Below are 17,251 nucleotides of genomic sequence, written 5' to 3' on the forward strand. Positions count from 1 at the left end.
GCAAGTAGTTCGGGTACAGATCTGCAGACAAACAGCACCAAGTAGATGCAGCAGCCTTCTTTAAATAGGCCCACTGGCGCCAAACCGCGCTAACGCGCACGCGCGAACAGCGCGCCGCGCGCGTGCACGTGAACCCCCACGAACGCCGTGATCGCGCACGCGAACACCGTGCGCGCGTACGCGCACATCGCGTACGCGCACCTGCGCATCCACCCGTTTTGTGCAGGAGAAACCCTGACACAGAGTACTCGAGTACCTGTCAAGGCCCATCAGAGTACCCAAGTACCTGTCACGGCCCATCAGAGTACCCGAGTACCTGTCACAGCCCATCAGAGTACCCGAGTACCTGTCACAGCACATCAGAGTATCCGAGTACCTGTCAGGGCACATCAGAGTACCCGAGTACCTGTCACGGCCCATCAGAGTACCCGAGTACCTGTCACGGCCCATCAGAGTACCCGAGTACCTGTCATGGCCCATCAGAGTACCCGAGTACCTGTCACGGTCCATCAGGGTACCCGAGTACTTGTCACGGTCCATCAGGGTACCCGAGTAGCTGTCACAGTCCATCATGGTACCCGAGTATCTGTCACGGTCCATCAGAGTACCCGAGTATCTGTCACGGTCCATCAGAGTACCCGAGTACCTGTCACAGCCCATCAAAGTACCCAAGTACCTGTCACGGTTCATCCGAGGACGCAAGTTTCATATGGGTACAGTGTTGCATGACTGAGTAATTGTCATTCAAACTGTGAGAGTGCTGAAAGCTGAAAATTGGTCTGGTCAGTGTAACGGCACTGTATTGAGGTTGTTAAAGAACTGACAACATAGCAGTTTCAACAGTTTTTGTAAAAGACACATACAGTATATTGCATTGTGAGCATATTGCTTTACACATTTTAATAGGAATACATGTATGTAATTAGTATAGATACTCAAAAATGAATGTATAGCAGTCTGAATTCTCATGAACTGTGCAAAGGGTCTTATGCCGCGTACACACGATCGGAGAATCCGTCGGAATGCGTCTTATCGGACCGTGTCGTCAGATAATCCGACTGTGTGTGGTATGCATCGGATTGATTCCGTTCGAATCTCCGTCGGACCCAATTTTCCAACATGTTGGAAATATTTCCTGACCAACTGGGCTGGTCGGACATATTCGAACATGTGTAGAGAATTTTGATCGGACCAAGTGCCACGCATGCTCAGATCAAATTCCTACATCAAAGCTATTGGCTACTAGCCTGAACGTAGTCCCATCGTAACGAAATTACGTCATCACGTTCTGAAAGATCGGATTTTTCGCCAACTTGGCCCGACCGTGTGTATGCAACAGTTTCGGACAAGATCTGACGGACAAAATCCGACGGATTTGGTTGTGGAAATCTCCGACCGTGTGTACAGGGGCTTAGAGGTTTATATTGAATAGTCAGAATGTAGACCCAGTCTGACTAAGATGCATGCAAATTGAGTCCTTAGAAGCCAAAGTAAAACATCGAGGCTCATTTTGAATTGCAAAAGCACAAATTAAACAAATACTCTGATTCTAAAATATCCCTCACCCATGCTCCCTTGCCACCTCATTCATCCACTGAAACCCAGTGAGATACCCGGTGTCCCATACCCGAATCAGTTTATATTTGCTATAGGTTTACTTTGAGTAAACCTGCTATATGATTATGTTCTGTTATATTATACTGTATATGATTAAAACAGTAATAAACCCAAAAGCAAACATTTATTATATTGCAGCTTACCAATTGTTAGATGTGATGGGGTATTAGTTTACTTTTTTAGTTTTGCTTTCTTCTCTTTTTCATCTGGTGATCCAGCCAGCAAGCCTGTTGTCTTTTAAAACCACAAGCTCTCCGGCAGAGTGTATCAGTTTACATGGTTGAGACAAGCCATGTAACACTGGCATGGGTGATTAAATTGAGCAGATTCTATTTATTCAAGCAAAACCTTTATCCCAAAAGGGAAAAAAACTGTTTGCTGTAACTGATTATAGACCGACTTGAATTTGTTAGTGTATCTAAATTTGCTAATGCACTTAACATTACCCCCCCCCCCCCCCCCAGGTGTGTTACTGACCAGATAACCAGGTGAAAATTGAGGGAAAAAAGCCAAATAAATAAAAACTGATGTAGCCACCACATCTATTGATTGGTAACCTGCAACATAATAAATTTTTGGTTTAATACTGCTCTAAATTGTAAAAACACTGCCACCTATTTAATGGGAAACGTGTATCAATACAATAAAACATTAACTTAAATGTGAAAGAAAATCAGCCATTCAAAACTCTAATTGACATAAATTAAAAAATATACATTTTGTCACATTTGAACACCAAATGTTTATAAAAGGACTTTTTTGTTCACATTCCACATTTTGGAAAGACAGTTACTGTAAGGGCCGGTTCACACAGCGAGGCGAGGCGAGGCGACACGGCTCGCCTCGCTCCCGCAAGTCGCCCCCGTTCTGTACAATGGAACCGTTCTGAGAGGAGCGACTCGAGTCGCTCCGACTCAGAAAAAAGGTTCCTGTACTACTTCGGGGCGACTTCGGGGGCGACTTGCATTGACTTCTATACAGAAGTCCTCTGCAAGTCGCCGCTGAGCTCCCCGCAGGTCGCGGCGAGGTAAGTCGGAGACGCCTCGCCGCGCCTCGCTGTGTGAACCGGCCCTAAGGCCGCGTACACACGGGCGGACTGTTCGCCCCCCTTCGTTTGTCAAACAATCCGACAAACAGTCCGCTCAAAATTTGCATGAGCGGACTTGACCACACACGATGAACGAACAGTCCGCTGAAAGCGTGCGCGATGGCGTGAACGGCACGTATGACGGGACTAGAAAAACGACGTCCTATACACTGCAATGCAACCTTCGGCGTGTAAATCCTTTCTGAGCATGCGCGGAACTTAGTTTGACGAACAAGCCTACACACGAGCGGACTGTCCGCTCAAACCAAGTTTCAGCGGACTGTCTTACGGGAATTCCGAAAAACTTTGTTCGTCAGACTGTCTGCTGAAGCCCACACACGAGCGGACTGTCCTCTGAAACACTGTTCAGCGGACAAAGTTGGGCGAACAGTCCGCCCGTGTGTACGCGGCCTTAGAGCGCTGTTCTCATATATAGTATATTATATACAACCCTGCTGTTGACTTTATTTTCCATGCCAATTATTTGTAAATATAAAAAAGAATCTTCTTGATGTTTATATAATTTTTTTCTGATCTAAAGATTTACACCTTATCTGGCATTAAGATGCTCAAAACTATCAACTATAGTTTTAATTTTAAGTGGTTCAATTATTAAAGCTAAACTAAGTTTTTATGTGAACAGCTAGTGCACAGGTTTTCTCTGTATGAAGCTTATTGCTAAGAAAGCCAAAACTGCAGCTGTTGATCACATTGTAATGTGTAGAGTATTTTGCCTTGGGTTATAATAGGAGTTAAAGTAGATGTAAAAAAAAAAATCAGCACCGATTATAACATTTTAAAATGTAAGCAATACAGTGCATTGGTGGGTAAACAATAGTTTCCTTCTTTTTTTTTTACAGATTGGATTCGTGACCATGGAGCCCCTACACCTGCTGCAAGTAGATTAAACAGTGATGATTCCCCTGTATATTGGAGCAACCTGAGTACACTGAGCTGTATCCAGGAACAGCATAAATATCCTATCACTGAGCAAATACATCGTGGACAGTTAACACACAGAGGGCCAGCAGATTTTCCATTAAAAAGACGCCATAAGCAGTCTTTGCAAAATGTAAATGTTCTGACACATATTAATGATGGTGCCCACTACCAACATTCCGTTCCTGAATTTACCTTTAATGACATTACAAGGTCAGCTTACCATACGGGAAGTTTGGCAGAGTTATTGAACAAGCCAATGATCTCTAGTCAGCCCTATAGCAGCATGGAAGATAGCATTGCAAAGCTGCAGCGAAGGATACAGGATAAGATTCACAATGTGCTGCTGTCACCTCACAACATCCCAGAAGTATCAAAAAGAGTTCCCCTGCAGCAGCTTGCTCTTGGTAATTCACTTTCTTCAATTTATAGTATATACTAAAAGCATAATCTGATTTTAAAAAATTATATACCTTGGGAAAAAAGTAATGTACTTTATTAAATACAGTACAAAAGACAATAAATCATAATAAGCAAATAGAATCAGAAATATCTTTTTCATGTACCAGTCAAAATGTATATTTTATGTACAGTATCTAAAAAAAAAAAATGAAAGAGGTACTTGCATTAACAAATCATAGGTTTACTTTTTACCTAAAAGTCAATTAAATATTTCCAGTCTTTTATATATTACAGTAAATAGGATGTGCTATTCAGATTGAGGCCCATTGTCAAAAAAATAACCCTTGAGATATGAGAATGCTCATATTTATATGTGAAACTTGAAGTACATTCTCCGGGGGTTGTAACCTCAAGGTTTTTCGCTGAAAAACGTTTTGTAGTACAACCCACCCCCCCCCCCCCCCCCCAAAGACAGCCTTTTATGTACCTGAACTCGAATGGGACCCGGGACGAGTAGAGCAGCTCCAGCCGCTCTCTCTGGTCCTCATTGGCTGGATTGATAGCAGCAGGAGCATTGGTGGGGGGGGGTCCTGCTGTCTGTTAATGGACGCAGCATCAGGACACGGGAGCACGTCTGCACGAGTGCCCCCAGGGAATGAGGATATCCGTGGGGGCACTCGAGAAGAGGAGGCAGGAGTGCCATTGAGGACCCCCAAAAGAGGAGGATCGGGGCCCCTCTGTGCAATACCCTTGCACAGAGGAGGTAAGTATGACGTTTGTTATTTTAAAAAACGTTACAACCCCTTTAACCACTTCACTCCTGGCCCATAGTCATATAATGTCCTCGGCTTCTTGCCGCTCATCCGAGCCCCCGAGGGCCCGCAGCTCGGCGATCGGGGATGAGGCGTGTCCATCGGACACAGCCCATCCCAGATCCGTGTACAGAGCCAATTAAAAAAATGGCTCTTTACCACGTGACCGACTGTGTCCAATCACATGTACTGTCCACGGCGCTCGTGCACGCCCCCTAGGGATGCGGATCGTCACCCTGACACAGCCCAACCCTGTACCTGTTACCGCCCCATCAGAGTAACCGAGTACCTATCTGCAGCCCATGCCTCATAGAATATATGTTGGGGTATTTGCTTTCCAAAATGGGGTAATTTTGTGGGTAATTCAACTGTCCTGGTGCTCAAGGACCTTCAAAAGTGCAATAGTTATGAATGAAATGAAATGTGTAATTTATGTTCCTAGCACGCTTGAAGGTAATACTTCAATGTTGAGCCTCTGTATGTTGAATGACTGTGTAAAAGTCTTACATGTGGTATCGCCATACTCAGGATGAGTAGCAGAATGTTTTGGGGTGTCATTTTTACTATATACATGCTATGAGTTAGAAATATCTTATAAATTTAAATCTTTGTGTAAAAAAAAAAAAAAATAAGCTTTCATTTTCTTTCCACGTTTTCTGATGACTCTGATGAACCGTTCAAAAGACTGATAATGCTTCATCGGATATATATTGGGGTGTTTGCTTTCCAAAATGAGGTTATTTTGTGGGTAATTCCATTGTCCTGGTGCACCAGGGCCTTCAAAAGTGTAATAGGTCGTTAGGAAATTAGCGGTGTAATTTATGCTCCTAGAACGCCTGGCGGTGCTCCCTGCATGTCTGACCTCCGTATGTGGCCAGGCTGTGTAAAAGTCCCACACGTGATATCACCATATTTAGGAGGAGTAGCAGAATGTATTTTGTAGTGTAATGTTTGCTATATACATGCTTTGAGTTAGAAATAGCTTATAAACTGACCACTGTGTACAAAAAAAAAAAATTCATTTTCTTTCCACGTTTTCCAAAGACTTGTGGGAAAAAACGAAACATTGAAAAGACTCATTATGCTTCATAGAATAGACATTGGGGTGTTTTCTTTCCAAAAATCATTTTGTGAGTAATTCCATTGTCTTGGTACTCCAGGGCCTTCAAAAATGTAATGGGTCGTTTAGAGGTGTAATTTATGCTCCTAGAACCCCTGATGATGATCCCTGCATGTTGGACTTCTGTGTAGCCAGATTGTGTAAAAGTCATACATGTGTGGTATTGCCATACTCGGGAGGAGTAGCAGAATGTATTTTAAGGGGTAATTGGAAGTATGCATATGCTGGTGTGAGAAATAACTTGTTGTTATGACAATTTTGTGAAAAAAAAAAAAATTGTAGGAAAAAATTGCAACTTCAAAAAACTCACCATGCCTCTTACTAAATATCTTTAACTGTTTATTTTTCTAAAAGGGGTAATTTGGGGGTATTTGTACTTTCCTGACATTTCAGGGCCTCAAGAAATCAGATAGGCCATCAGTACATCTGGTGTGATCAATTTTCAATGATTTGCACCATAGCTTGTAGACTCTATAACTTTCACAGAGACTAAATAATATCCACTAATTTGGGTTATTTTTACCAAAGAGATGTAGCGGTATAAATTTTGGCCCAAATTTATGAACAAAAATTACTTATTTGCAAATTTTTATCATAGAAACAAAAAAAGTGTTTTTTTTCCCCCCAAAAAAATCTGCTTTTTTTTTTTCAATTATGTCGTAAAAAATAAAAAAGCCAGTGGTGAATAAATACCACCAAAAGAAAGCTCTATTTGTAAAAAAAAAAAAGATAAAAATGTTGTTTGGTTACAGTGTTGCATGACTGAGTAATTGGCATTCAAAGTGTGAGAGCGCTGAAAGCTGAAAATTGGTCTGGGCAGGAAGGATGTGTAAGTGCCCTGTATTGAAGTGGTTAAGCAAGTGTGAAAATGTTATGTGAAATGTCACTTCCTTTCAGTAGTGAGGCTAGGACAAAGGTGATGTATTTATTTCCTGTTTAGCTCTGCAGCAATAGATCAGTATTCTGTTTCTTCAGAGCTGCATGGGAGGGATCTATTAATTTATCTCCTAAAAACAAATAAATGAAAAAATCCCCATGTCCATGGCAGATGACCTGGATGACAAATGCTTTGCAATGTAGCATTTGTCATGCAAAACACTGTATATAAATTTAATTTATAGCGTTTTTTCACACAAATAGAGCTTTATTTTGATATATTTGATCACCACTACGTTTTTTTTTTATTAAATAAATGAAAAGACCAAAAATTATATTTTCTACTTTCTGTTATAAAACATATCCAAAAATGTCTTCATAAATTTAGGCCAAAATGTATTCCGCTATATGTCTTTGGTAAAAAAAAAAAAAAAAAAAAGTGTATGTTGGTTTGTGTGAAAGTTATAGCATCTACAAACTATAGTGTGTATATATATATATATATATATATATATACTAGAATTTACGCAGCTATAGGCGCTATAATGGTAATGGCGTTGATCATTGACTTAGTGGGACTGCAGTTCAAATCACATGTGATGTCTGTGCGATGCGATTTCAGCCATACAGATAGTATGGCTGAATTTGCATTGCATCTGGCCCAAACTCGCACAGGACCCTTTTTTGGTCCGCATCAGAATCAGATCGCATGGGTGTTCACACCCATGCGATCCGATTCATGTCCGATATGCAAACTGATTTGGGGGTGTCATTAACTTTCTATTGACACTCCCAGCAGTTTGCATAGTGCAATGTGAACTGCCTTGCGAGTCAGGTGCTATGTGGGAACCTGGAGTGGATTCGCAGTGTTCCCACATCACACTAGTGTGAACCCAGCCAACTCCCAGATCTGGCTGTTTTTTCTTCCTGCTTTTAAGGGAGAAGAAACAGTCAGATCTCTGTTTGTAAACACAGAACCCTGGGCTGTGATTGGATACAGCTGATCAACAGGTTTTAGCTGAAATCATTGGTTGCAACCTGCTGACAAATTCGTGCTGTGTCCAATCACAGCACTGTAAGCAGTCGACAGGCAGTAAAATCACATAGGCTTGTCTTTTCTTAACCTGGCAGACCCCCCCAGTTTCAGTAGCTGTTGTCCCGGGATCCCATGGTGGCTGGTGGTCACAAAAATACAGGGGCAAATTTGTTTGTGACCTATAAAAATTGAATACCGAAAATACTGCTAACATGTTTATTTTACATTGCAGAGCAGCAGCAAGCAGTGATGAAGGAGGATGCAGAAAGTGCAGCTCTAGGTACATTGCCTTCTATTTGTTTTTCCTATACTGTATGATTTTTATCTTCTAATTGGAAGACCCAACACACTGTACAGCTATATAAACACTGAGGCTATTTTCACACTGAGGCGATTTGCAGGCGCTATAGCGCTAAAAACAGCACCTGCAAAGCACCCTGAAAGAGCCACTCAATTCACTCCAATGTAAAAGCCGAGGGCTTTCACACTGGAGCGGTGTGCTTGCAGGACGGTCAAAAAACTCCTGCAAGCCGCATCTTTGCAGCGCTATAGGAGCGGCATATTATACGCTACTAAAGTGCCCCTTCCCATTGCAAACAATGGGGCAGTGCTGCAAACCCGCCTGCAAAACCCCACTTCACTTGCAGTTTTAACCCTATTTCGGCCCGCTTGTGGGGGTTAAAACATTCCCCCCCAGGTCCACATCAGACCCTTGTTCGAGCACGCTACCCGGCCGGCCAGGAAAGGGGGGGAACGAGCGAGCGCCCCCCCTCCTGAGCCGTACCAGGCCGCGTGCCCTCAACATGGGGGGTGCCTTGGGGAATGGGCAATATGCAGGCACTATTTTTAGCGCTGTACCACCTGTGAAGCACCTCAGTGTGAAAGTAGCTTAATTGTATGATTAAATGTGAATGTTTTTATGATTAATATTTTGTCTTTTTCAAGGAGAAGATTCCCTCCATCAGTTATATAAGTCACAACATTTCAGAAATTCAGATTCCATATATAAGGATCAAAGTAAAATATTGGAAACATACTGTGACCTTGCAATGCTTGAATGCCTAGTACATGGAGGACATGCCTTAAGTCTAAAGGTGAGAACTCCAGACAAATGTATAATAATCTTAGTTATACACTACTTCAAAGGTCACACAATCATTTTCAGATAGACCAAAATCCGTTTAATGAATTACACACATCAGTTGAAAATTGAAGTCCGTTTACAGTGGGAGAGTGCATTCTATACGCTTAGGAAAGAGATACAGTATACTAGTTGAATCACAGAAGAAAATGAGCTTATAGCTTTCAGCACCAATGTAATAGTCATCATGTTAGTTCAATGTTAGTTCAAACACAAGACAGGATGGCTACCACATGGCTAGCATAGCATGGAAGAGCTAGGGTAGGGGTGTCAAACTCAATTTTATCGCTGGCCACATCAGCAGTATAGTTGCCTTCAAAGGGCCGGTTGTACCAGGAGTGCAGGAATTAGGGGTGTGCTATGTACAGTGCAAAGTTCAAGAGTAAGCTATATACAGCGTGCAGAGTTCAGGGGTGCGCTATGTGCAGAGTTTAGGAGTACGCCATATACAGAGTGCAGCGTACAGTACGTATAGAGTGCAGAGTTCAGGGGTGCACTGTGTACAGAGTGAAAAGTTCAGGAGTACACTATGTACAGAGTGCAGAGTTCAGGAATACGCTGAGTGCAGAGTTCAGGGGCGGACTGTGTACAGAGTTCAGGGTTGCAATCCATATATAGTGCAGTTTACACTGTGTACAGAGTGCATGGCTAACCACTTAAGGACAGAGCCTCTTTCTGAGATTTGTTGTTTACAAGTTAAAAACAGGTTTCTCTTTCATTCATTGATGGACACAGCACCTTAAATCTTGAGCTTAGGGTTATATCACCACCTTCAGGCAAGGACTAGGCAGAACAGGTAAAACCAGCAAATCTGCACAGTACCGCCCAGGGGAAAGTCCTACTGGCTATAACCCCTCACTCTGCTTCCAGCAGCTCAGTTTTTTTCTGCCTAGTGTAGGAGAAGGACCTGGCTCCCGGTGGGGACCATTGGTCCTGGGAATTTTTTATTTTTTATGCTTTTTTGATTCCTGTGCTCTACAATCAACAGCTGGGCTGGGTGACAGGCTGAATAATATAGATTCTGGTAGTCTCCCCAGCCTGGCTATCGAGCGTGAACAGACATGGGGTCAGCATTGCGGCCAGTGTTAGCCATGGCCCTGGTGTCACAGATGCTTACAGAATGGGCTAAATTGTTGCACCGTGAGTTGGAGAAGCAAAAGTTTTTCCTGATCTGCATGGAACTGGCAGACCAGTTGGTGCAGGGTCTGAAGTATGTCTGTGATGCGGCCTTAGATACGGCCCCCTTGCTTCCTAGAGCCTCAGTATCAGCTGTGGTGCTACGTTGCCCGATTTGGCTTAAATGCTGGTCTGTGGATCGGGCATCTAAGAAAGCACTGGCGGATTTTCCCTTCCAAGGGGAGAGGCTGTTTTGAGCCTCAATGAATAACATTATTAACAATGTTACTGGGGGAAAGAGTACGTTGCTCCCACAGTCCAGGAATGGTAAGGAGCCACGCCGTAGGCAAGGGCCCTCCTTTTCTGCTCAGAAGCAGATTTTTCGTCTGCCCGGAGAGGCAGGTAAGCGTTTCCCGTCAAGGTGCCCGCTGAGGGACAAAAAGCGGCCCTTTTTTCGCAAGCCAAACAAACCTGCAAGCAAATTTGTTGCCGCATGAAGGTTTGCCCCCGTCCGACTCTCGGGTGGGGGGTTGCCTTCGGGGGTTTGCAGCCCGGTGGACCTCCCTACTTTCCGACCAGTCTGCGAAATGGTTTCATCAGGACACAGGACACAGATTTTTTCCCTGCAACCTTCATCTTCTTCCGGCTCGTCGGAAGCCCTGTTCGGGGCAGTACAGGACCTGCTGCTGCGTGGGGTGATAGTACCTGTGCCGACGCTGGAAAGGATTCAGGGATTCTACTCCAATCTGTTTGTATTCCCAAAGAAGGGAGGGGTCCGTCCGGTCCTGGATCTCAAGGCCCTCAACGGCTTTGTGAAAGTACAAAGGTTCAGGATGGAATCAGTTCGCTCTGTGGTCACTGCACTCCATTAGTGGGATTTCCTTGCGTCCTCGGACATCAAGGATGCGTACTTGCATGTCCCCATATACGTCAGGCAATAGAGGTTTCTGCAATTTGCGGTCTGGGACGAGCACTACCCATTTGTAGCTCTCACTTTTGGCCTAACGTTGGCACCAAGGGTCTTCACCAAGGTGCTAGCCCCAATTCTGGGATTGCTAAGGCAACAAGGGCTCACAATCGTGGGTTACCTGGACGACCTCCTTCTGAGAGCAACTTCCTCCTCAGAATTAAGGGAGGATGTGACGATCACCATACAGACTCTTCAGGAGTTTGGGTGTTGAACCTCCAGAAGTTGGTGTTGGTGCAAACTCAACGCCTGGAGTACCTGGGCTTGATTCTGGACTCCTCAGAGGCAAGAGTCTTTCTCCCTTCAGACAAGCTGCAGACTCTTCAAGCTGCGGTGAAGTTGCTGGTCGTCGCTGCGTTTTTACATATGAGTCCTGGTAGCCACTTTCGAGGCGGTACTGCATGCTCAAGTCCACACTTGAGTATTGACCGGCTGGGGGGGGAGTTTGGGGCATACAGTCGGCCCAGGGTCGCTGGACACAAGAAGAATCCCACCTGCCGATCAATGTGCTGGAGCTTTGGGCGATCAGGTGCCTCTCCACATGGTCACAGAGGCTGCAGGGGCATCCAGTCAGAATTCAGTCGGACAACGCCATGGCGGTGGCGTATGTCAACCATCAAGGGGGAAAAGGAGCTCTGCTGCAGCACTGGAGGTTGCTCACATCCTGCATTGGGCAGAGTGGCGTGTGCTGGCTCTGTCGGCCGTATACATTACGGGCGTAGAAAACTGGCAGGCGGACTACCTAAGTCGTCAGATACTGGACCAGGGGGAATGGCTGCATCCGGATGTATTTTGGCTCCTTTGCCTAAGGTGGGGCACACCAGATGTGGATCTCTTGGCTTCTCGACTCAATCGGAAGGTACAGAGGTTTGTGGCCAGGTCAAAAGATCCTTGGACGGACACGGCAGACACGGTGGCTCCATGGGGGCATTATTGGCTGATTTATGCCTTCCCTCCACTCAAATTTCTACCATGTCTGCTACGCAGATTGGAGGCCAAGTGGATTCCGGTTCTGTTTGCTCCAGATTGGCCTCGACGTCCTTGGTGCGCTGACATAGTACGAATGATGGCGGATGTTCCTTGGCGGCTGCCGATGCGAGAGGATCTTCTGTCGCAAGGTCCAATACTTTATCCTGCTTTACCGTAACTGATTTTAACTGCATGGCTGTTGAAAACCAGGTGCTAAGTGACTGAGGGCTGTCGGATTCGGTAATCTCCACTACGCTGAGGGCACGGAAGTCATCTTCTCAGAAGATTTATCATTGTACGTGGAAGGCCTACATCTCCATGTATGAGGAGATGGGGTGGTTTCCGCGCACATACTCAGTTTCCAGGATCCTGCTGTTTTTGCAGCGAGGAGTGGATCAGAAACTTGCATTAAGCACCATTAAGGGGCAGGTATCGGCTTTGGCTGTGTTTTTTCAGTGACCTTTGGCGATTCATTCATTGGTGAGTACGTTTGTTCAGGGGGTTCGACATGTGGACCCTCCAGTTCGACCACCGCTGCCTCCGTGGGATTTGAATCTGGTTTTCTTGGTGCTTCAGAAACCGCCGTTTGAAAACGTTAGAGAGATCCCCTTATTGACACTCTCTCAAAGTAGTTTTTCTAGTGGCTATTACATCTGCCAGGAGGGTTTCTGAGTTGGCGGCCCTGTCATGCAAGTTGCCCTACTTGATCCTCCACAAGGATAAGGCGGTGCTGCGTCTACAGCCTTCATTTCTTCCAAAGGTTGTTTCGGCCTTCCATCTAAATGAGAACATTGTGCTTCCGTCCCTATGTCCTTGGCCGTCACATCCAAAAGAGGTTGCTTTGCATTCCTTGGACTTGGTCCAGGCTCTGCGGGTGTATCTGTCTGCTACAGCTTCTTTCCAGAGGTCAGACTCACTGTTTGTATCAGTGGCTGTTCCAAAGAAGGGCCTGGCGGTCTCGTCGGCCACCATTTCTCGGTGGATCAGACAGATCGTGGTTCAGGCTTATGCCTTAAGGGGGTGGGCGCCCCCCTTTCCTGTCACGTCACATTCAACCAAGGCAATCAGTGCCTCCTGGGCTTTTGACATCAAGCGTCCGTTTCTCAGGTGTGTAAGGCGGTGACCTGGTTGTCCGTTCACACTTTCACCAAATTTTACAAGGTTGATATGAGCGCATCTTCGGGATGCTTGCTTCAGCCACAAGGTTTTGTAGGTGGCTGTTTAAGGTTGCAACTTCTCAGTTGAGGAGTTCTGGTTGTTATGGGTGGAGTTTATTTTCTTGCTGTTCCCACCCCTTGTTTTTTGACACTGCTGGGGGACATCCCTAAGGTAAAGATTTAAGGTGCTGTGTCAATGAACAAAAGAGAAAATAGGATTTTTGTACTCAGCGTAAAACCCCTTTCTCTGAAGTTCATTGACGGACACAGAACCCACCCCTCCTATCTATGTTTGTACTGCCTTTTGACAAACTGAGCTGCTGAAAGCAGAATGAAGGGTTATAGCCAGTAGCACCGCCTCCTTAACTGACAATTGCGAGGCCGTGCGATGTGGCTCCCAAACAAAATTTACTTCCTTTTTTTCCCACAAATAGAGCTTTCTTTTGGGGGTATTTGATCACCTTTGCGGGTTTTTATTTTTTGCGCTATAAATAAAAAAAAGCGACAATTTTGAAAAAAAAAAGATTTTTTTTACTTTTCTTTTTAATAAATATGCCCAAAAAATATATATAAAAAAGATTTTTTTCCCTCCGTTTAGGCCGATACGTATTCTTCTACATATTTTTGGTAAAAATAAATCGCAATAAGCGTTTATTGATTGGTTTGCGCAAAAGTTATAGTGTTTACAAAATAGGGGATAGTTTTGTGGCGTTATAATTTTTTTTGTTATTAGTAATGGCGGCGATCAGCGATTTTTATCGTGACTGCGACATTATGATGAACAGATCGGACACTCTTGGTGCGATTTTGGGATCATTCACATTTATACAGCGATCACTGCGATTAAAAATGCATTGATTACTGTGTAAATGTGACGGGCAGTGAAGGGGTTAACCACTAGGTGGCACTGTAGGGGTTAAGTGTGTCCTAGGGAGTGATTCTAACTATGGGGGCTGTGTGTGACGCAACACTGATCACCGCTCCCGATTACAGGGAGCAGTGATCAGTGTCACGAGGCAGAACGGGGAAATGCTTGTTTACATTACCATTTCCCCGTTCTCCCTCTCTGTGAGACGATCGCGGGTATCCCAACGGACCCGTGATTGCGCTCACAAAGCTCCAGCCATACAGGTACGTGATTCTGCCTGTACATGCCCTTCTGCCGTAGTATATCTACGTGCGGCTTTAGGGAATCGGTTAATAAAAACATATTAGTACTGTGTTCCACCGACCCAATCAATAGATTGTGAATAAGTAAGTCCAGCATGACCTGACTGTGCAATTTTATGGGAAAAAAACATAATTTTTATATAAACTTCCCAGTTGGTTCCTCAAAAGTAGTTATTCCTTGCCAGTGCTAGATATACAAAGTGTATAGCACCCAAACACTAGTGATGCGCCATCACCTTCTGAATTGTGCACTCACCAGAATATGGTATAATAAGGGCCTGATCAGAACATGGGTCTTTCAATCTTTGGACTGGTTACTCCAAAGATACCTCAGCAAGTCCAGCGGTATGTATTCTCCACCCATATACTCATGCAAGATAAAGAGCCATCATTGCGCAATATTCCAATAAAGATAATTTATTTAGCTTAAAACATGAACAGATGTACACTCACATGACTCTATCCAGCAATTCGACATACAGTTTGTATACTACGCTCCGTACTTGGAAGCCGGCGTGCGTTCCAAGCCTCATTTTTGGTGCGGGTCAGGGGCCGGATGTGATGTTGGCATCGCTCCACTAGCCTCAACATGTTTCGTATGAAATATGCATCATCAGGAAGTGCTGAGGCTAGTGGAGCAATGCTGCCATTGCATCCTGCCCCTTACCCGCACCGAAAATGAGGCTTGGAACGCACGCTGGCTTCCAAGCACGGAGCAGCGTATACAAACTGTATATCAGATTGCTGGATAGACTTAGTGCCGATCTAACAACACCCTATTATGTGAGTGTATATCTGTTCATGTTTTAAGCGCAATAAATTATCTTTTTTTTGGAATATTGCGCAATGATGGCTCCTGCATATCAGGTATTTATATTTTGATTCATAAGTCGCAAAATTACAGCAATGAAGAAGCAATAAAAATAATTTTACTGTTAGGGGTCCCCACAACTTGGGAAATTTTATCAAGGGGTCCCGGCACTAGGAAGGTTGAGAACCACTGATTTAACCCATTTTAAGCTGTTACAACAACAGTATTTTTTTCCCCTTTGGATAAAGGTTTTACATAAATGATTAAATGCTGACCATTGTAAGCACCCATGTCAATGTTAAATTGGGTTTAGCTATACTCAAACCTATATGAGTTGAAACTGAGATTAGACTTCCATTTGATACTAGTTTTCCCTTTTGGAGTAGCTTTACTGTGTGTCTGGCATGCTGTTATAGTGCCCTGTCATTAGAGCTGCACAATTCTGGCCAAAATGAGAATTGCGATTTTCTTGCTTAGAATAAAGATCATGATTCTCGCATCATAACATCATCTTTCACATTATACAAAAATTGGGCTAACTTTACTGTTTAGTTTTTTTATATATTTATTAAAATGTGTTTTTTTCCCAAAAAAATTTGTTTGAAAGACCACTGCACAAATACAATGCAACATAAAATATTGCAACAACCGCCATTTTATTCTCTAGGGCAGTGATGGCGAACCTTGGCACCCCAGATGTTTTGGAACTACATTTCCCATGATGCTCCTGCACTCTGCAGTGTAGTTGAGCATCATGGGAAATGTAGTTCCAAAACATCTGGGGTGCCAAGGTTCGCCATCACTGCTCTAGGGTCTCTGCTAAAAAAATATATATAATTTTCTATATAATTTTTTTGAAAAAAATACTGATTTCAAATTGTAAGCAACAAATGTCAGAAAAAGGTTTAGTCTTTAAGTGGTTAAATTTGCCTCATTTACAGACAGAAGTTATTCCTTTGATCTAAAAGAACTGTTGCATTGTATCTCTTTATCTCCTCTAAGTCTTGTTTTCATAAACTTGGCAGGATGCCTGGATTTTTTTTTTTTTTTTAGACAGCTATCAGCTGTGAGCAGAGAACTCTGCATAGAATTTGTAAAATGATTTGTTGAGATCATCAGGGGGGAAGAATCGCAATCTGATTCTTTAAAGATTAATCGTGCAGCTCTACCTATCATTGGTATTTCTGGGAGGAATAGTGCCCCATCATTGGTATCAGTGGGAGGAATAATGTTTCATCATTGGTGTCAGTGGGAGGAACAGTGTCCCATCAATGGTATCACTGGGAGGAACAGTGATAATAGTGGGAGGTATAGTGCCCCATCATTGGTGTCGGAGAAATTATGCCCCACTGTTGGTGTCAGTATTAGGAATAGTGCCTCAAATCAGTGGGAGAAATGGTGCCCTAAGACCTGAATAAAGGCTAGCAAAGGGCAACATCCCAGCCTCGGGCCACAGTATGGAGAGCATGGGCTTAGCAGAAAGTCTACTGTATACAGTACATTGTTTAATGCCTGTTATTTTTTTATTTTATTTTTTACCAGGCCTATTTTATTTCAAAACTTCCAGATTTGACTCCCTTGTATGATACATTATTCTACCTCAACTTGTCTTTTAATGAATTCTGGCAATTTCCTACAGAGGTAAGCTGAATTTATTCTGTGAATTAAGAACGTTGATACATGAGGGTTTAAAGTGGATGGTTTAAGGATCAGTTTTAATTAAAGTGGTGTTGCCACCAAAAAATAAAAAGTTGCTTAAAATCCTTTAAAAAAATAAATAATTGGCAAAAAAAAAACATTTTTTACTCACCTTTAAATACCTGTTGCTAGGGGGTCCCTCGTAGTCTGCCTTCTTCCTTGCCCGGGCTGGTGACATCACTTCCCCTCCCACCGCACATTCACCTGGGACCTGTCACGTGTCCCAGGTGACTGTACGGCGTATCACAGCGCCCTGCGGAACGGGGAACGAGGGGGGCTTCATTCCCATGCATCGCTGGACCCTGGGACAGGTAAGTGTCCGATTATTAAAAG

General features: G+C 43.8%; 1 protein-coding gene across 4 annotated transcripts in view; it reads left to right on the forward strand.

Moving 5' to 3' along the window:
* Window positions 1–17,251, forward strand: part of LRRC63 (leucine rich repeat containing 63) — a 121,994-nt gene that overhangs the window by 53,211 nt on the left and 51,532 nt on the right. For all 4 annotated transcript variants that reach the window (XM_077483242.1, XM_077483241.1, XM_077483244.1 and 1 more), the window contains 4 exons: window positions 3,565–4,050; window positions 8,122–8,169; window positions 8,835–8,983; window positions 16,763–16,861. In XM_077483242.1, coding sequence (XP_077339368.1) covers window positions 3,565–4,050; window positions 8,122–8,169; window positions 8,835–8,983; window positions 16,763–16,861 — 782 coding nt within the window. The remainder of the gene's footprint in view (window positions 1–3,564; window positions 4,051–8,121; window positions 8,170–8,834; window positions 8,984–16,762; window positions 16,862–17,251) is intronic.

The sequence above is a fragment of the Lithobates pipiens genome, unplaced genomic scaffold (assembly GCF_037356315.1).
Source record: "Lithobates pipiens isolate NorthernLeopardFrog02 unplaced genomic scaffold, aLitPip1_a1.2 Scaffold_16, whole genome shotgun sequence".
NCBI lineage: Eukaryota > Metazoa > Chordata > Amphibia > Anura > Ranidae > Lithobates > Lithobates pipiens.